The 19,970-nt window shown below is 55.4% G+C and overlaps 3 protein-coding genes across 18 annotated transcripts in view; 2 read left to right on the forward strand and 1 right to left on the reverse strand.

Moving 5' to 3' along the window:
- The window catches only part of SCMH1 (Scm polycomb group protein homolog 1), a 224,681-nt gene extending 223,477 nt beyond the window's left edge, over positions 1-1,204 (forward strand). For all 13 annotated transcript variants that reach the window (XM_027537643.1, XM_027537637.1, XM_027537642.1 and 10 more), the window contains one exon: positions 43-1,204. In XM_027537643.1, the coding sequence (XP_027393444.1) occupies positions 43-168 (126 nt within the window). In that variant the 3' untranslated portion in view covers positions 169-1,204. The remainder of the gene's footprint in view (positions 1-42) is intronic.
- Positions 1,205-1,309: 105 nt separating this feature from the next.
- Positions 1,310-10,807, forward strand: SLFNL1 (schlafen like 1). The gene is made up of 4 exons (XM_027537650.1): positions 1,310-7,203; positions 8,817-9,289; positions 9,412-9,555; positions 10,122-10,807. Exons 1-4 carry the CDS (start codon positions 6,783-6,785, stop codon positions 10,251-10,253), a joined length of 1,170 nt encoding a protein of 389 aa, XP_027393451.1. The 5' UTR covers positions 1,310-6,782; the 3' UTR covers positions 10,254-10,807.
- A 1,842-nt stretch (positions 10,808-12,649) lies between these two features.
- CTPS1 (CTP synthase 1) overlaps positions 12,650-19,970 on the reverse strand; it is a 31,457-nt gene continuing 24,136 nt past the window's right edge. For 2 of the 4 annotated variants that reach the window (XM_027537654.1, XM_027537653.1), the window contains 7 exons: positions 18,846-18,889; positions 17,599-17,695; positions 16,392-16,447; positions 16,197-16,293; positions 15,507-15,651; positions 14,829-14,920; positions 13,438-13,535 (listed from right to left, as the gene is read on the reverse strand). In XM_027537654.1, coding sequence (XP_027393455.1) covers positions 14,836-14,920; positions 15,507-15,651; positions 16,197-16,293; positions 16,392-16,447; positions 17,599-17,695; positions 18,846-18,889 — 524 coding nt within the window. In that variant the 3' untranslated portion in view covers positions 13,438-13,535; positions 14,829-14,835. Of the gene's footprint in view, positions 13,536-14,828; positions 14,921-15,506; positions 15,652-16,196; positions 16,294-16,391; positions 16,448-17,598; positions 17,696-18,845; positions 18,890-19,970 lie in introns of all 4 variants that reach the window. The other 2 variants (XM_027537651.1, XM_027537652.1) reach the window with 2 other exon arrangements.

The raw sequence follows: 19,970 nt of genomic DNA on the forward strand, positions 1-19,970 counted from the left end.
GGGTGGACCAGGCCTCTGATGGCACCCCCCTCCTCCCTCCAGGAGATCGATGGCAAGGCCCTGCTCCTGCTGCGAAGTGACACGATGATGAAGTACATGGGTCTGAAGCTGGGGCCTGCCCTCAAGCTCTGCTACCACATTGACCGGCTGAAGCAGGGCAAGTTCTGAGCAGGGCAGTGAAGCCTGGACAGCCGAGGGTCCGGCAGAGGGGGCTCTTCTCCCAGAAAGGAGGGCCATCGGGCACCTCAGCGGGGTCCAGGGCCACCTCAGGACTCCAGGAGGCTGTGTGGAGCCACCACTGCCCCCTCCTGCCATGAGATGTCCTTCCATGAAGGACCGAGGAGCGGGGTGTGCGGCCCAGGCACTGCTCTTCCCCTCAGCCCCATCTTGGCTCTGAGGTCCCGTGTATTTATTTCACAAGCCTGGGTGGCCTCCCTCCAGGAGTTTAGACTGAACACCTTCCAGGTGATGGAGGAAGGAGCTGACCTGATGAGGTCTCGAAAGATGAAGCTCTGAAGCGACACTCACGCCCAGTTCCCTCACCAGCTGCTGGGCCTGGTGGTGTGGCTCCCATAGCTCCTGCCTTCTCCTCACGAGATCCACAGATCCCAAACTCATGGTGCAAACCTCTACCTTTTTTAAAAAAAGATCTTTTATTAATTTATTGTTTCTGGCACTTGGGCAAGCCCTCCAGTCATACCCCTCTTGCTCCAAACACTGGTTTCAGGAGGAGGGCGACCACACTGCCCTGGCCCCACACAGGCCCTCTCCAGAGAGCTGTGGCCCCTTCTCAGAGGACATTACCCAGGCACTTTCTCCTTGGGATGGACAGACCTACCAAGCCTTGACCACATCATTCAGCACAGGGAGGAGAGGGTCCCTGTCATCTCCCATCTCTCCCTCCGCTGGGCCCTCTGCAGCCCCAGCCTCATCTGTGGGAACAGGCGTTCCTGCCCTGCACTGCCCCGCCACAGCTCCTTGCCCTGGCCAGAATTGCTGCCAAAGAAGGTTGGGCCCAATGTTTTAAGCCAAGAAGGCCCTAAGATGGATGGGAGAGGATGGTCTCTAGGCTGGAGTCTGGTTGCACCCACTCCACTGTCCGCAGGCTTCTTTTGTAAGCAAGTCAGCAGTTCAGCTGCCCCTGCTGCCATCTGGACTTATTTTATGTCAATTTGTTTATAAATAAAAAACAATATAGATGCCAGTGTCTTTGCAATCAGTCAGCAGACAAATCAGTATGCCTCCAAAGGGCAGGTCATTCCCCTTGCCTTTGTCGTAGCTCCTCGTTTTTATTTATGAGGAAACTTGGACAGGATGCCCCCTGAGTTCTTGTGACTCCAGCAGTCCCTAAAGAACAGGCTGTCTGCCAGAGGCCCGCTGAGGCCCAGCCTTGCGTAGCCCCTAGGGAGCCAGTGTGCAGTCCATGCTCTGCCCTCAAAGGGCTTTGCCCTGGTGCAGCAGACAGCAGCGAGCACGGCAGCCCTAGGAAGCCCGAGCAGAAGGGACAGCGTTAGGGCCAGCAGCTGCAGCAACCCTCCGTGGCAGGGTGAGGAGATGCAGGGCGCCCCTTGTGCCATCCAGGGGCCAGGAAGTCCAGTCCAGCCCCTGCCTGTGTATGAAGGGGCCGCAGCGCAGCGTGACCTGGTTAGAATGACACACCACTGCACCCCACACGCTGCTCTGTGCGAATCAGATGCCCCCAGGTGACCTTCACAGCAGACCCACTATAGATGAGGAAACTGAAGCTCTGATCATGCAGGCAGAAACTGCCAGAGGAGGCCTTTAAAGCCAAGTAATTTGACTCCAAGGCCGAGGTCCCAGCCAGTGCAGCTATTTATTGTGATGCTTTGGGTGGGTCCTTTCCCATCTTTGGGCCCGATTGGCTCTAGGGGGTTAGATGAGGAGACCTCTGAGGATCCTACCTGCCCTCACCAGTGACTGGTTGGTCGCAACATGGTCTTTTCCACTTGGCCACTCTGAGAGTATAACCTTGGGCCCCCCTGCAGCAGTCGGGGTCAGGGCTGCTGAACCAGAATAAGCCCGTTTTCCACAGATTCCCGGACCTGTGTCCAGTGGGCTTTGCGGTTCATTCAGGGTATTCCCAAAGAGGGCCTTCCTGGGCCCTGATGATGAACTTCTAAATATGAGAGTAATACCAACATACACAGGCAGGCCAAACATGCTGCCAGTCTTGGCTTGTGGAGCAAAGTGGTTCCCACCTCACCCTGCCTCTTGTCAGGTCATCAGGGAACACTATTTAAGGACTTCTTATGCTAAGTTGTTTATATACATTAGCTCTCTTAAACCTCGGTACATCTCAGAGATAGCCACCATGTTCCCCCATGTTAAAGATGAGGAAACTGAAGCTTAGAGAGGTGAAGTTAGCTGCCCCAAATTCCATAGCTAATGAGGGGTGTGAGACATCATACTGCCTGCAACACCCAACAGGTGGCTTTTGTCTTAGATCCCGCTCACCATGCGGACTATACAGGCTCCTGTCAGACTGCAAATGCTACCAGCAGGGCAGTAAGAAGCAGGCCTTTTCAGTGGGGTAGTCATTACAGAGCCCACAGTCACCCAGGACTATCCTCTATTACCCAGGTTGCAGCTCAGGTTTAAGGGGATAAGACATACCAGGGAGAAGTGGGGTTCACCTTGGATTAGAAGTATCACACCCCAGGGCAGCCAGTAACTCCCTACTGCCAGCAGCAGAGCTTCCAGGTCTGGGCAGGACGTGCCGACTGAGCCCTGCCCTTAGGAAGCCCCACAGGAAGGGATGCGTTCAGTCCATGCACTGCACTCCTAGACCAGGTGACTGACAATCGGGGGCAGTTCTACTGTAAGCACTGTTTCTTTGAAATGGTTGACACTCCATTTTTATCTGGTTTCCAAGGGAACAGAACCAGAAAGGTAACCAAATTCTACAGAAGAGAGGATTTGTTACCCTTTTACTCATGCTGCCCTAGCCCCTGGGCAGGATTGAATTGAATTGAATGTCGTTTATGAGAAACAAAAAGCAAAAAACCCAGCCTAAACTTTTGAAACTATTTCACAAAGCCAAGCTTTCTAATAGTGACCCAGAGTCATCCAAAGAAGCTGACGGGGTCTCTGGCAGGTGAGGCCACACCGTTGACCCCGACAGGGCAGCCACCCATGGAGGGGGAAGGCACGTGGGAAAGCAGGACTGAGCACAGAGGCCTCCCGAGAGCAGCTTCCCGTGCCCACCCTCATCGCCATGACAAGGAGAGACGCTGACTCTGGTGCTAAGGAGCATGACGAGAGAAAAACCCAGGCCCTTTAGGAGAGAAAGTCCAGGCTCCACTTAGGGCTGAATCCTTTGAGAACCTCTATGTCCTGTCCCCCCTCCCCTGTGACCACTCCCCACCTGCCAGCCACATCATGGCCTGTGTCCCTGGGCTCTGCGCTGTCTCTCTTGTCCCGGCCATTAGTCCTGAGCGGAAGTGTCCACACCACTCCTCTTTGGTGTTTTGTGGAACAACCTGAGGCCCTTCTCTGGCCTGTGGCACTGGTGGGCCCAGTAGACACACTGTCTCTGCCCTCATGCCCAATGCCATGACCCCTCCTCAGAAGAAGCACAGGTGACTTGCTGCTCATCTTTACAACCAAGGCTGAAAGCATGGAAATCATTCTGCTTGAGGGACTCCAGACACTCTCTCCTCCCCTTGTCGTCCCTCTGCTTTTTGCAGTCTCCTTTAACTTAAGGGCCCAAGTCCCCCCATCTCATCAGGGAAGCTCCACAGCTGGAAACCTGCAGGCCAAGTGAGAGAATTATGTATTTGTGCTTGGCCTGCAACAACCAAAGCCGCTGAGGATGGTTCCAGGGGCCAGCGGCCAGTAGGTCCCAGGGTATAGGCACCGGGCCCGAGATACCTTTGGGCTGTGGGCCGACCCTGTCAGAGGGTGGGCAGGAATCCCCCAGCCGCTGGTACGCAAGGGAGGAGTCAAGGCAGACTGGAGTGTTCCTGGGGCCAAAGGGTGAAGGCTGCCTCTATCTACACCCCGCCCTCCCCTGAGTCCCAGAGTGTGCTCTCCTGGCATCCTGTCCTCTCCAGCATAAGGCTGAGCTCAGTCCCCGCCCACACCCCTCCCCTAGGAACCTAGGGGTTCCTAGGCAGCTTGCTAGACACCCATGCTTTCTGTGGTGTCAGGGATCCCAGCCACGGGCGCCACCCAGTGGACACTGTCCAGATAACGTGAGAAGAGCCCTATCTACAGCCTCCCTCTGCCCCTCATCTTTGGGCCCACCTCACATTCTTTAAATTCAAGAAGTCTTTTACCTCCAGTGCCAAGGAGGGTTGTCAGTAAGGTCACAGACATCCAGTAAGACGACTGAAGGGAGCTGCTTGTTCCACAACACTGAACTCACGTCCGCCACCACCTAGGTCCTACAAAAGCCTGGGGTGCTGTAAATAACCCAGTTACACTGCAGTGCATTTCAGTATTTAAAATATCATTTTGAAAATGTATTTAGTGCTTACAATGAAAGACAGTTTTTATCCCCCCAGCCAAAAAAAGATGGAACTGATGTTCAACTCACAGAAGGTTAACAGAGCCCAGGGAAATATGTAATACAATCATTGAAAGAGATTTCCAGTAAGAATGGGGAAAGATTTGGCACTCAAATCCGTTTGGGAAATTTCATGCCAAACAGCTGGTTGATAGTGAGGACCCTGGTACATGTCTCTGGTACATGTCTCATCTGTCAGGGCACCTCTCCTGGCCCGCTGTCGGTCTCTGCCTAACTCAACATGGCTTAACAGCCTAAATCAGCCACAGCCCCCCTTGTACACTTTCTGTGAGAACAGCTTATGATGGCAGAGTCTAGAAAGGCCTGAAGAGGAGGACCCCGGAGAGCTTAGAGCTGTTACCCCGTAACTCTTGGCATGGATGCAGAGACCAGGCAGCACTGGCTGCAGAGCCCCTCCCCAGAGCCTCACAGTACCACCTCTCAGGGCCTGGGGCCTCTTCCTTGCCCCCACACCACAGTCGCTCAGGTTCCCCACCCAAGCTTCTGCCTCAGTCCCTCAGGGAAACAAAAATTCATTAGCATCTTCAGAACGGGCTGCTCAGAAGAGGAGGTCAACATTTGCACCTGCCCTTGGACACCACCCTCTGCCCCGCGCCCCATTGGAGCTTGCAGAGGCAGTGGGAAAGTGCTGCCTACATCTGCGTAGTGAAAAGCACCATCACAGCCCCCACCCACCCAAGAACAGGCGTCTGCATTAATAAAGACCGTGTACCACCTGAATCTTGGTACCTGTCGAATAGCAGGTGACAACCCTGTCCTTCAAAAGAGATGGCAATGCTTGACCTATTTCTCAGGGCTCTTCAGGACAGGAACCATCTCTGCAGCGCTGGAACCAACTGCATTCTGATCCCCACTCAGGGAGCCTGGGGTTGGTGACTGAGGTGGGAGGTGAGGCCCAGTGTGGGCACACGGGCCTGGAGAGGCCTGGCAGAGGGAGGAAGTGTGTCTTCAGCCCCTGGATTCTAGGAGCTGTCCGGAAGGAGCCCTGCACCAAGCTGCAGGTGACGTCTGTCTACATGGGGGTGGGGCGTCAGGGAGAAGTGTTCCTGACCCTCTTCACAGCCTACCTGCTGGAGGCATTGTCGACTCTCCTGAGCTCACAGAGGTGGCTGCACAGGCCCCGCCCACTTCCCACGGCCCTGGCTCCCCCTCCTGAGCCAAGCCCCTAAGTGCCCTGGGGAGCTGCTGGCCAGGGGTCAGGGGTCTGTGGGAGCTGAGGGCTGGCACCTCCCATGCTCCCCCAGGAACCATCAGGACATGAGGGTCATAGGCCTTCCACTTCCCCCTATTCCCGTTTGCCTTGAACATCCCCACTCCAGCAGTGGTGGCCCCCAGACCCTGACTGCCTTAAGGATCCAATCTGAAAAGATGCAGGCCAGCCATACCTGCCACAGAGACTGGAGGCTGGGTGTGTGTGGGTGAGTGGAGGGGCTGGTGTGTGCACAGCTCAGGAGCAAGGTCCCTGGCCTAGTGAGAGGTGGTGGGGGACGTACCCAAGGGCCCAGCTCTGACCCGTCCTCGCTTCTGCTCCCTGGACCCAAACCAGAGGATTTGGTCTAGACAAACCTCAAATTATACGTATATATGCAAATGCTGTTGTCCTGTGAGGGGCCACAGCTTCCATCAGTGTACCCAAAGCATAAGAACCTCTCTCTAAACCCTCTGACCCAGCCTGACCCCTTCAGAGCCTCTGCTGGGCTCATACCAGCTTCAGAGCAGGCAAGAAGCCCAAGGGGTCCGTGACTAATCCTCAGAGCCCTGGGTTAACGCCCCAGCTTGGGGCTTCCTGAGGGAAGACAGGCCCGCTGGGGCCAATGACAGGATATGGGGGCCCCTCAGAGACCTGAGTTCTGCCTCTGCCCCTCTTGGGTCGTATCGCCTCAGTCTTCCCTTCTGTGGAAATGGACCGGCAGGCGCACATGCTCTGTTCGCTGGCTCAGCTCTGACTCCCCTCCTCCCTGTCCTAGGCCTTGGGTGGGTGGCAGGGCCCTTCCTGCTGGCCCTCTGCCCACCCTCTCTCTCTCTGGCCCTCCTCAGCCCCTGTCAATCTGTGAACCTCCCCAGAGCCTCGGCCTCCCCGAGTCCCCTGGGAGGCCCTGGGCCAGGCTGAGAGCCCAGGGCCCTGGGAGGAGCAGCCCGCGGTGAGGAATCCTAGAAGCCCCTCCAGGGGAGGCCCCTCCAGAGACTCACAGGAAGAGACCACCAAAACACAGGCACACCCCTGACCCCCGCCATGGAGCCCCCAGGCAGGCAGCCCCTGCGGGAGCTCCCCCCAGAAGAGCCCCCGCCTGAGGACTCAGGTGCCAAGGCAGCTCCCAGCAGGCACATTCTCTACGTGGGCCACCTGAACCCCCAGTTCTCGGTGCCAGTCCTCAGCTGCCTGCTGAGAGACGCCCTGGAGCGGCTCGAACTGCCGGTGGCTCGAGAGCACATCGAGGTCGTCCGGCGGCCACGCCAGGCCTACGCGCTGGTGCAGGTGGCCACCCCCGAAGACACCCTGGCCTCCCTGCCCCGGCGCCTGCACAGGGCCTGGGGGCAGCACCAGATCATCAAGGAACTGGTGGCCCGCGGGAAGGAGCCAGTGCTGGGTGAGGGCCGGGAGCTTTCAAACCGCCGAGAGGTAAGCCAGGCTTCCCCCAGCAGGGGGCCCGCCAGCCCCAGAGCCTCCCTCGGGAGAGGCCTGGGTATGGATGGCCTTGCTTGGTGGGCGTGAGGGGTGTCTTCAAGGAATTGGGGACAAATTGGCAAATTTGGGGCTGCTACTCAAATAACCAAGGTCCCAGAGGGACACTGACCCTTGGAGCTTGCCTCCAGCCTGGAAGCAGGTGAAAGCCTGAGTATCAGACCCTCCCTACGCCTATCTACAGCCAGCAGGTGGGTCCGGCCAGGCCAGGCCCAAGCATATACAGGGGTCCTGACCTTCTCCTTGGCCGAGCTCATCCACTCAGTTGACAGACACCTGCTCCGGGGGGCAGCGCAGCAGAGAGCAGGGCTTGACCTCACTGATCTCTGAGGACAGATTCCCCAGGGAATGAAACCCAGGCTGGGGCTTAGGCAATGGGACCGACTCAGTGGAAGGACATCCCTAGCAGAGGGATGGGGTGCATACCAGGGGCCCGGGTGTGGCGGCATTTGCAGGGTGGTTGGTGGCTGCCCAGGGTGGGGACTGACAAAATCAAGCCGGCGGGCAGGGCTGTGAGACCACAGCAGTGCCAGAAAAAGTGGGCTTTTGTGGGGGAGGAGGGAACAGTCAACTCACTTTTGAGGTGGTAGGCTGGTGGTCTTGAATTGTCCTTCTTGAATTGAATTTTGAATCCTTGAACTGAATTTCCTTCTGGATGAAGGCTCCATGACATTTAAACTGTTGCAGAGCTAAATGGGCTTACATTTCAAGACCTGTGGCCTGATGGCATGTTTATATGACATTGAGGCTTCTCTCGAGTCTCTGCTAAGCTTGTCTTCTCTGGGAGCTGCTGGTAGGGCTGGGAGTGGCTCTCATCACCACACCCCAGCCTGCACTAAGCTCCCAGCCCTGGAAGCCGCTTTTGAAGGCTGGAAGGCAGCAGGGAACCAGGGAAGGGTTTATCAGGACAGAGTGACTTCGGGACTTATATCTGGGGTCAGCAAGAGAATGAGGAGAGCCTGGAGGTAGGGAGTCGGTCGGTGAGACCCAGATCAGGACAGCGGTCCTGAGCAGGCTGCTCCTGGAGCCCTCACACACAGCAGAAACCACGAAAGGGACTCAGGAAGGCCCAGGGGTGGGAGAGACTCAGGCCCTATCAGCCAGGTTTTCAGGGAGACTAGGAAGAGGGTGTGATCTTTGGGAGGCCCTCTCAATTCAGAGACCTGCAGCTGGGTCACAGGGGACCTCAGGGCGCTGAGGCATCTTCCAGAATGATCAAACCCTGTGTTTCTGAGGCCGACGCAAAACCCAAGAGGGCAGAGAGTGGCTGCAGGTGTCCCAGCTCCAGGTGGAAAGGAGAGCTCCTCCCCACAAGCCTCCCATGGTTCACCTGGGAAGAGAGCGGAGGCACTGGCTGCTTCAAACCCTCGACCCACAGGGTTTCCCACATGGATCCCAGCACGGTGGGCAGAATTAGGCCCCTCCGCCCGGGAGAGGCATCAGGATGCCCTGTGTGGGCTGGGCCCCGAGGGCGGGGTGAGGAGGGAGGTGGGGGTTCTGGCCGCCTGTCCCTCCGGGTTGGCTCCTAACTCTTACCAGGAGCATACACCCTGCACTTGCCCCCACCTCTACTCCAGCAGGAAGAGGACACTGGCCCCAGCCCCCCGCGAGCCAGGCCGGCCCGACCCCTTCCTACCCGGGCACTGGGCCCGCAAGGAGTCTCCCCCAGCTGGCCCAGCGGCACGCGCTCAGACAGCGCCATCACGGACCAGGGCATTCTGGGCCAGGAGCGCCTCTTCCAAGGCGCCTTCCTGGGCAACGAGACGCGCAACCTGGAGTTCAAGCGCGGCGGCGGCGAGTACCTGAGCCAGGCCTTCAAGCACCACCTGCGGCGCTACGTGTGCGCCTTCCTCAACAGCGAGGGCGGCAGCCTGCTGGTGGGCGTGGAGGACAGCGGCCTGGTGCAGGGTGTGCGCTGCAGCCACCGCGACGAGGACCGCGTGCGCCTGCTGGTGGACTCCGTCCTGCAGGGCTTCAAGCCCCAGGTCTTCCCCGACGCCTACAGGCTCACCTTCATCCCCGTGGTCAGCACCTCCACCACCGACACCCTCCTTAAGGTGAGCCCTGCCCCCAGGCTGCCCGGCAGCCAACGAGGCAGGGCCGACGCCGGGGCGGGGCTGGGGGCGTCGCACGCTGTCCGCGGTGCGGCGCCCACAGAGCTGCCGTTGCCCTTCCCAAGGTGATCCGCCTGAGCGTGCAGGCTCCCAAGGCCCAGGCCGAGCCGCAGCTCTATGAGACCGACCAGGGGGAGGTGTTCCTGCGGCGGGACGGGAGCATCCAGGGCCCGCTGTCCGTCAGCGCCATCCAGGAGTGGTGCAGGCAGGTGGGTGGCCCAGGCCGGCTGTGTGGGGAGGGGCCCCTCAGCCATTCACCAGGCAGGCCTGGGGTCGTCGGGTGTCCCACCGGTGCTCCCACGGGGAGCGATAAGCCCGCTGCATCCCAGATTCCTCTGCAGTGTAACTGGAGGAGCAGGGAGAACAGTGTCAAAGCTTTAAGACAAACCCAAGAACTGTGTACTGCACTTGGGGGAGGTCCTTAAGCTCTGAGTGAGTGCTGGACCCACCCCAGAGAAAAGCTTTCTCAAGAGGGGAACATCAGGTGACACAAAAACAGAAGAGGGCGAGGGCTGACAGAAGGACAGGGCGAGAGGCTGCGGAGGGCGAGTCACCCAGGGTCTGGGAGGCTGGCAGGACTTTGCCCAAGACCCCAGGGCTGCTTGGTCCGGGGACCTGGCTTCTCCACCGACCAGGCCCAGGATGGCGCCCAGTGGCCTGGAGCAGGCACCCCCCGCCACCTCCAGGCTCTCTGGGCCTCGCCTCCCTCCCATCAGTTCAGCCCCGGGTCTCAGCCCTCATCAGCTCAGACCTGGCTTCTCCCATGTCCCCTCAGAAGTGGATGGCCGAGCTGAGTAAGCTGGAGGAGAGGCTGCAGGCGCTGACAGCCGAAAAGGAACAGCTCCAGCAGCAACTGCAGCAGCAGCAGCAGCACAGGCCCGTCTCCTGCACCTGCTGCGTCTTGTGAGGGCCTAGTGCCCCACCTGGAACATGCGGGGCTTTCCTGCTTGACCCCAGGTTCCCCCCAATAAAACCAGTCTGGGCTGCTCAGAGGTGGACAGGAACACCGCACTTCCTGGCTCCTACGACACTGTGCATAGAGGCTAGTCCCCACGTAGTGTCAGTCCTGAGCAGACCCTGGGCTGTGTAGCTAAGAAACTGCTCTTAGCATGAGCCCTCCCCCCAAATCCCACCCCAAGGGGCCTTACTTTCAGAAAGAACTGGGCCAGTGCACTCCTGGGCAGAGCTGGCAGGGACTGTCCTTCTCCCTGAAGGGCTCCTGTAGCTCAGGCTGGGGTCCCTGAACTCTCAACAGCTAAGCAGGGCCAGAAAAGGATTCGTCTTGGGAAAGCCCCTCTGCAGATGGCACATGGCTAACTGCAGTTACAGAGCTGACAGACCACCCTGCAGCCCCTCCCCTGGCTTGCTGGGATTTGGGACTAAAAGCTCTTTAATAAATTACATGCACCCAGGCCAGAATGGTTCCTTCTAGGACATTTGTCTGATTGGATGCAACTTGGTCTTGAGTCCCATGTCCAACCCACCTCTGTCCAAAAGACTGAGCCAGCCCTGGGCTCCTCGCCCACAGAGAGCTGTGAGGGAAGGAGCCTGGATGGTTGGGGTCCAGACACTCAGCTTGAAGACCGGGTGCTGTGTTTAGTTGCTCAGTCGTGTCTGACTCTGTGACCCCATGGACTGTAGGGCTCCTGCCAGGCTCCTCTGTCCGTGGGGATTCTCCAGGCAAGAATACTGGGGTGGGTTGCCATGCCCTCCTCCAGGGGATCTTCCCAGCTCAGGGATAAAACCCAGGTCTCCTGCATTGCAGGCAGATTCTTTACCAGCTGAGCTGCCAGGGAAACCCTGAAGACCAGATACCTTAAGGCAAATCTAAAGGACGACAGACAGAGCAGCTGGGGCCCTGATTCTCTCCAGCACGTGCACAGGAAAGAGACGTCTGACTTCTACTCCATGCACCCTCCAGCCACCAGAGAGGATTCCTGCTCTGGCTGTTTCCCCTGCATCTCTACCAGCAGAGCCGGGGACTCTGCAAAGCCAATGTCTGATCATGTCATGCTTAGGTTCAACGTCTTCCATCTCATCAAGAGCAAAGCACCACGGCCCTCAGGGTTGCTCCACGAAGGCAGACCCTGCCCAGATCACCAGGGATGAAGAGGAGGACAGGGAGTGGGGACAGGGAGTGGGCCCAGCTCCCTCCCCAAGAAGTTCTGGGCACTGGGCGGCCCATGCCAGGCTTGAAGGCAACCCTCCTGTGCCATCTCCACTACAGCCCTCGGCCCTGGTACCATCCTGTCTGCACAGCCGGGGTGAAAGGCTAGTGGGGCTTGGCAGGCCCCGGAAAGTCATTCTGGGGGTCCTGTTTCTAGGTTGTGTAAGCAGCCAGCACTTAACTGGCCGGTGGAGGCCCACTCAAAGCAGCGGGGGCACAGCTGACCCCGCGAGGTTTTGCAAACTGCCCACCAACTGTGTCCTCACTGTTGGGAGGGAGCTGCTGTCACCAAGAGGCATCAGAGCCTTCAGTTTGGGGACCAGCTTTTATAAAAATGACTGCAGACAGTCGGGAGGAGAGGTTGGAATTCACCCAGTCAGCCACATTGAGTTCCCAAACCAGTATGGAGTCCTCCGTAAGTGAAGAGGCCGTGAGACTCGCAGACTGACAGAGGCAGCTGGGTTGGCCTGGGTCAGAGGGCGGTGCTCCCACACAGGCTTCTAGGCCTCCGCCCTGATGGTGGCCTTGGACTAGTGGGTGGAAGACAAGAGGGAGCCTGCTTCCTTCCTCGGTCTCCCTGATGGAGGAACCAGGCCAAATGGTGGGAAACCTTTTTCTCCCAACCCCCAGCTTCTCAAACGTCAACCAGCCTGAGCCCTGGGCCTCGGCCTCACACACTGCAGAGGAGCCAGCTCACAAGCGAGCGTGCTCGGCAGCCAGAGGGCGGGTGGGTGGGTGGTCCCAGCGTCACCATCCTGCCGTGAGGAGCACGGACTCAGGGTCTCGAATTTCACTTTGGAGGAGAATCCAAAGGACGATGACCCACACTCAGAAGGCCAGGGTGGATGAGGCAGGCAGGCTGCTTCTGGTCTACACCCAGCAGAGGGACTGGCCTCCTTCATAAATACTTGAATCTCTATATGCTAAGAACCTAAATTTGAAACCTTCTGGGGAAATTCTGGTTCCTATTAGGCTCCTCTCTTAGTTTCTAAACAAAACTATCAGATCCCCAACCTCAGGCTGCTCCCTGGGGGAAGAGCCTGGCACCGAGATAGTTCAGGGGTCACACGCGAGCCGGCATCATGCTCCAATGGCTCCCATCTGGCCGTGACATGAAGAGCATGACAGACAAGGTGTGTCTCTTGCTCTGAGTTATTTATTTCTTAAGTTAGAGTATACACCGAGTCCAGCCAGGATATAACTGGCATGCAGCTCCCCTGTCGTTACACCACATTAAGAAAATAGCTTTTCATATTGCATTCCAACCGGAGTAACACCATTCTGGAAGGAGACAGTCCCCTTGAGCAAAGCTGTCTACATAAGAGAGAGGTTTAGAGGGAGTGTCCCGAAAAGATCCTTTGTTCATTGTTAAGTGACCCCTTGATGCAAGGAGTGATTCCAGAGGGGACTCGCAGCCAGAGGACAGGGATTCAACACACTCAGACTTCAGGGAGACAGTTCTTGTCTCGTGTGACGCCAAACTGACTGTCCTGAGCAAACCCAAGCCGTGGTTGCCACAGAGAATCCCCAGCACAGGACGGAGCCGACGCTCTGTCTCTGGTTTCCCTCTTCCTCGTGGCAAGGGGTGCCCATGGGTTCCTGCACCGGGTCGTGAGCACAGCTTGACTCGCCCCTCCACGGCCACTAGGCAGTATGGCACACCTCGTATAACGGCCTCAGGGGAAGGAGCAGCTGCACACGCGAAGCCACAAGGATGCAGGGTGGCCACAGAAGCTCCATGACCAAGGGCTGCCCCGGCACCCGGCCCTCACCCACTCGGCCCTGACGTCCTGCCTCTCACCCAAGGCTCGAGGACTGCAGAGGAGAGCGCGGGACATCCAGCAGCACGCCACGTGGAAGCTGGGACACACGGCAGGACATCAAGTCACGGCCTCCCCGAATCCCTTCCCCCAGAATAAAATAGTCTCAATAAAAACATAATTTAAAGGAAGTGTCAAAAGCTGAGTGTAAAATCAAAGCTGTAAACTCCTGAAGTCCAAAGGCTCTCTTCAAGAATTATCCCTGTTAAAAAAAAAAAAAAAATTGAGCAATTAATTATAGGATGCATGTTAAAACAGAAAAGTGAGGATTTGCTGTCAGCTGCTGTGGTAAACTGCCTGGCTTTCAGTGAGGACCAGTATTAGGAGCCTAACTTGAATCATGAGAAGCTAAATTTGGGATTCCTACAGAAGCACATGGACTCCACCTCTGCCCCAACACAAGCAGCGTTTTGCACCGCGCCAGTCTCCCCATGGTGCCACTCACAGGGGATCTCCACTTGGGGAGGCAGGTAGAAACTCCATGTAACTGACCAAGTATCTGCCCCTGTACCGTTAACAAAGGTTCCTTTCTTTCCAGGGCAGTAACTATCTGGTGAAGATTAATGAATACATGAGTGCTAAATGCTCACCTGGCAGAGAAGGCAACCAACTACCCCCCACCCCCACCCCCGATTCGGACCTCCTTCTCGCGCCTGCCCACGTGGCTACGGTCATCACAGGCCAAGCGGCTGCTCAGCACGACCGCATGCCCAAGAGACCACACTGCCAGTGGAGAGGTCCCCTGGTGGGAAAGGCAAAGTGTGCAGGATTCGGGGAGGCCGCCTTCCCATGCCTGAGGCAGGACCTCAGCTTCCCTGTGGTGGGACCCCCTGCACACCCATGGTTCTCCTTTAGACCCCCCAGACACCCGGCTGACACCCCAGCCCCCTTCTGAGCAGGTATTTCTGCCGAGCGTTCACGCAGTTAGCTTCATGGGATTTTAGACAATTCTCGGCAGCTGCCCACAGCTACTACACTTTATAAACTTTCCAACTGGTCACAAAAGACAGACATTCCAAGTTTATCCAGTAACTGCTCTGATTGTAATGGACTTCCAGAATAAGCAAGCAACACAAAAGTGCTGTATGTATTGGTTTTAAAGCACTTTCTGGTGAAAACTTGAGGGTCTGCAGAAATGACAGCATGTTGTCACACCTGTCACCTCCTTCAAGATCTCCAAGTTTATGGCTACATGAAATAACATGGCTCTAAGAATCCAGTTCCCCCAGGTTAGGTCAGATTGGCACCTGAAAGCAGCAATCAGCAAGACAACAATTGCCCTGTGCCTGGTGTCACCCCAGTGGAGTCCCCAGAGCAGGGTGGGTAGATGTACTCTAACTGGGGGGCCGGGTCCTCACCCATTTGATGCCCACCATGATCTGACCACTTACATCCTCTGGCAGATACAATCTTTCAACACTGAACTTTCATGATGCTCTTAGGATTCTGGTGTCACCACCATTTAAAAGAAAACAAGTTTCAAAGTATCACTTACGTTACCATCAGTCATGGTTTATTGAAGGAAACTTCAGTTCAGTGATTTCAGAGTCAGGGGAGCTGCTTCCACTTCTGTCACTGTAGGTGTCCCTGTAGAATTCAGATGGTTTATTCATCGGCTTCCACCAAACACTTGCTTTACTTCCCTGATTCTGCAGCCACCACAGCACCCACAAAGGGATGCTTGCTCACAGCAGAAATCAAAGACATTATATATTTAGCAGAAAGCTGCAGAGGGATTTTCTTCTTGTTATGAAAGACATACATTCGCTTTATATCTCAGTCATGATGGTTAGGGACCCACCAAGACAGGGTTGTTCCCAACCAACACAGCAGTGGCACATGAAATCCCCCCGGGCTGTGGCCGAGGCAACCCCTCAACCTCCCCGTGAAAAAAACACAGTTCTCCACAGGCCACAGGGCCGAGATGGAATCCTGGAGCCCAGGTGCTGCAGAGGGGGGACATGGCCTCCACGCCGGGGGGTAAGGCCAGGGGTGGCACAAAAGCAGCCTGAGAAAACCCCAGGGAAGAAGAGGATGCTTGTGTGTCAGCATGAGAAGTAGGGTCCCAGCAAGGCTCCCCAGTCCTGTGGCTTTGCTCATCACCGATGGCGTGGGGACGGCTCTCTGTAAGCAATCAGTGACCTCCCAAGGGACTAGGGGAGCGCGACCTCACCTGGGCGAGAGCCTGCAGCCTTTCTGGAGGTAATGTGGGAGCCTCCCCACGGAGGCTAGGAGGAGACCAAAGTACGGTGGGGAAGGCTTGATAGGTCTGGACAGAAACTCAGGGTGATACTGCACTCCGACGAAAAAGGGATGATCTGAAACAGAAGTGCAGAAGAGCCAGCTTCACCGTGTGTCCGCAGAACGTGTGGAAGATGGAAAAAAAATCTCGAATGATCCACGTTTCTGCAGACCCTAAAATGATCTGAAAACAACTTATCTGGAGCCTGGGTAGAGGCAATCACAAAGCACGGGAGATATGATGCCCTCCACCTGCAGACGAAGGTGACCCCTCCTCTCCAGGTTCTGCCACCCGATCCTCACCCCCACACCCCAGCTCCCTGATTGGAACAGGATTGAGTCCTGCAGGTCACGTGAGATTAGACTCTGGTACCAAGTTCGAGCTCTCATTCTGGAGAACGAGGACCTGAAGCCAGAGGTCAAGCAGCTGCCTAAGGAAGGCCTTGGTGGGAGGCTGAGTCCCCCAGGGCTCCAGAACCTTGTCCCCAAGAGCCCTCCCCTCCCCAGGTGGCACGGCTGCCTGATCTGGTGAGGTCAAGGGCAACAATTTATATTACTGTGTCTTTCCCACATGCCAAGAAAACCTAAGTTTCCCACTAAACACAACCGCCCGAGCAAGCACCTTCCAACTCCACAATTTCCATTCTCTCTCCTTCAACATCTTGGCCAACGAACTTCAAGCCTTGCTCCTCCAAACACTTTTTCAAGACTGGATTCACCTGTGAAGCATGAAGAACAGTTTTGCTGGGCTCTCAGCTGTGTTTCCAGAGTAACAGAAAGGAGAAAATGTCAAAGGTCACAGAGCTCACATCCTCACCTCAAACCTGTGGCGGTGCCTCTCTTCCAGGTAATCTGGATCTCCGTAGAGTTTCCCTGGGGAAAACCCACGTGACATGAAGGACCCTGATTTCACAAAGGCGTCTATTCACACCACATCCTGCCGCCCAGGTTACCTATTCTCATCTACACGGCCAGGCCCTTTGAAGGTTATTTCTGTGACTTTGCTGCCAATCCCCACTGCCTGCTCTAGCAGCACAATTCAGATGAATTCTTCGGCTTTTGATTCTTTGCAACCAAGAAAAACTAACAGAAATGGACTTTCACCACCATCCCTCACACGTGACTACAGCGACACCAGGGTTAAGTCAGAGCCACTAAGGTCACCCAGCGCCTGCTGTTCCCTGGGAACAAGAGTGGCATTTGCCAACAGGTGGATTCCCAGAGCCAAGTGAGACCCCCAAACCACAGGACCTTAAAGCCAGAGGACTGGATGACCACCTACTCAAGTGACTCAAATTACGCTGCCTCCAAACCCCAGACAGATGTATAGGTGCTCTGCCAACAATGGCAGAGTTTTCCCAGTGGAAGAAGAAGCAAATCCAATCCAGTAATTCTTAAATATCTTAAATTTCCCCTAAATCTTTAGCATATGTTAGTTATTGCTGTTGTTTGTCACTAAGTCATGTCTGACTCTGCAACCCCACGTAGCCAGCCAGGCTCCTCTGTCCATGGGATTTTCCAGGCAAGAATACTGGAGTGGGTTGCCATTTCCTTCTCCAAGGGATCCTCCAGACCCAGGGACTGAACCCACATCTCTTGCACTGATAGGCACAACCTTTACCACTAAGCCACCAGGGAAGTTCATGTTATGTTAGCACGTCTAGAATAAAATCTATTTAGGTTGAGCCAGGTGAAACTGCCATTTCTGTAAGACAAGTGCTCGACATCTGCCATTTAAGTGCTCGACATCAGCAGTTTTATCCACTTTGACCTAATAAGACAGGAAAGTAAAACTGCCATGGATTTCCCCTAAGCGACTCATTCTGATGAGTGATCCACACCCAAAGTTCCCCCAGATCCCCAGCTGTACTGCCTGTGACCTACGAGCATGGTGCTAACTTAGGCTATGTCACTGGGAAAGAAGTAAAGAACTTCCAAAGTAAGAACAAAGCTGTAAATGCCGGCCTGGCTATAGAACCAGGACATGCATCCGGCAGGCTGGGCTGGAGGGAGGCCGCTCTTACTCATGACGGAGTTCTTGGTCTGGAACAGAGTTCTCCTCTTGCCCAGCCGCATGGTTCCACCCATCTGGCCAGGGTTGTGTTCCGGCATGTCTATGACCTGGAGATGTTCCAAAAACAAACATGTGCTACCAAACCCTGACAGACCGCCCGCACTGAGTGAAGAGAGCCTGCGAGAAGGTCCAGCCTTTCCTTAGAAGAGATTATTGTCAGAGGAAAATGTCTCCTGACGGCCATTCTTAAACCTTCTGGGTAAGCATCTCACCCTTCAGCCTGTCCTCCTGAGTCGCAGGACTGGACATTGCTGACCCCTGCCCTGGCCATTCCTGCCCTGGTACTTTGGACCCCAAGGGCCTGTTCTAATAAAGACTGACACAGTAGCGTGGATACGAGACCAGACATGTTATCACACGTCTCCTTCACTAGACTGACAGCTGTTTGAAGGAAAGGGATGCTCTTATAAGGCTGGCCAGGAACGGGGAGGAGCTTGGTGAAAGTCTGCGGGACTGAGAGGACCTTTTCTGGGCTCCCCCACCTCCCCGAGGTTCCACGTCTCAAAACCTTTGTTCTTTTCTCCCTGAGGTCTGATTATCAGCAAAGTTCAATTTCAGGTAAACAAAACACATACTAATGCTGTTTAAGTACCCTGAGGTCAAGAGTCTTGTCCATCCTGTTTATCACAACATCCTTGATATCAAACAGGCCCGTCACGCCTGGGCTGGGGATTCGGTGATGAATGAAGGCACTGTCTGCCCTCCATGAGCCACATTCCTCTGATGGGAGATTTAACACGAGGAATGCCGGCCTCCTGGGGCTTGGGCCCAAGTCAAACAATCAGTCCTAAGTTCCAGCAGTTCTTTACTAAGGCGGCCATCTCCCAGGGTTGCTGGGGATTGTGATACAAAGAAGTGAGCAAGTGCCTGGTATGTAATAAGTGCCCAATAAGTGTTTCATGTCAATATTGTTCTAGAGTGTTCCTGAGAATTACTTAATCAGGAACCCCTACTGCCACCCCCAGCTGGCTGAAGTGGCACCTGTCTTAAAAACTTCCTGCGGCTAACTGGGAAGAGCAGTGAGAAACCACACGATGGAAACAGGAAGTTCTTCCTTCCTAGCTGGGACATCTGCAAGCCCAGGTGCTCAGGGTTCTCCAGAATGAACCCAGTGGTCTCATTTCCCATCTCCAGCCCTCAATCACACTCATAACATCCCTTCCACACCCTTCCAGATGCTCCAGACACAGGACTCACCACGGGATGATTGGTGTTGGGGTCAAACTCTGTAGAATTGGCATCTGAAAAACCAAAATACTTTTGTTACAAAAATAGTTACAACCAAACAGATTATTTAACAGTTTCATTCCTAAGCTCTAAGTCACAAATTCCCTCCTCAGCTTATTCAGTGACCAGAACCAAAACCAGGGATAACATTTTCAAGACACAAGGGCACTCAACAGACAAAGCTGAATTGTTCCCCATTGTATCTGTAACGCTCTGGGAAGTCAAGCTGTACAAAATGGCGAAATCAAATCAATGGCATAACCTGATAATCTTTACTTAGATAGTACATCCTTCTGATGGCTCTTAGACTGTCTCTCTTTTTCCACCTTTTGTTTCAGACTGTATCTCTCTCCCAGTCTCTCTCTTTGATGTGCAAATACAGTTTCTTCTACGTTTCTTTCATCCTCAGCATCTTACACATTGTACTACCCAACTGCCCGACTCAAGAGCTAAATCAAAAATTAACTAATTTCAAAACCCAAATATCCTTTCTATCCTTTACTGAATTTACCATCTGACTATAAGGGAAAGCACTGAAGACTAAAACAGAAAGAACCTGGCACCGTCTGTCTGCTTGCTCTTTCTGTGCATCATGCGAGGTTTCATCCTCCTCCGGGGCCTAACCTGGGGCCAGGTCTCAGATGCAGGGAAGCTCATCTCCAGGTCACCCACCCACCTGGGGACCCCAGTGGGTGCAGCAGCAGGAGGTGATGGCTGTGCAGGGGTTCAGGGCGCCCGAGGGCCACCTCGAGTCGTAGGTGGTAGGACAGAGCTCAGAAGCCAGCACCAGGGCCGCGCTACCTACAGAACTGAGCTGCTGCCTCCTCAGGTTCCCGTGAAAATCTGTGACATGACCTAACAGTGAGCTGGCCACTGGGAACCCCTCGTATTTGGTAAAGCCAGGCTGGGTTCTATTCCTCAGGTAACTTTGCTGATTCTGCTTAGAACATATACAGGTCCGGTGGCCGCGATGGGGTCACTGTGCCCCAGGATTCACACCACGTGTGGTCCCCTCCCCCCTCCAATGATGGCTCAGCCATGGGACTCCTGGTAAGGGCCTACACAGCGGGCTTGTCATTTCGGGAGCCAGGTGGT

Source organism: Bos indicus x Bos taurus, chromosome 3 (genome assembly GCF_003369695.1).
Source record: "Bos indicus x Bos taurus breed Angus x Brahman F1 hybrid chromosome 3, Bos_hybrid_MaternalHap_v2.0, whole genome shotgun sequence".
NCBI lineage: Eukaryota > Metazoa > Chordata > Mammalia > Artiodactyla > Bovidae > Bos > Bos indicus x Bos taurus.

Excerpts from the sequence above, each read along its gene's own strand:
- SLFNL1 (XM_027537650.1), top strand. The coding sequence starts at position 6,783 with ATGGAGCCCCCAGGCAGGCAGCCCCTGCGGGAGCTCCCCCCAGAAGAG. Across the intron at positions 7,204-8,816 it reads CCCCAGCAGGGGGCCCGCCA|AGGACACTGGCCCCAGCCCC; the intron begins GCCCCAGAGCCT and ends TCCAGCAGGAAG. Across the intron at positions 9,290-9,411 it reads CCACCGACACCCTCCTTAAG|GTGATCCGCCTGAGCGTGCA; the intron begins GTGAGCCCTGCC and ends GCCCTTCCCAAG.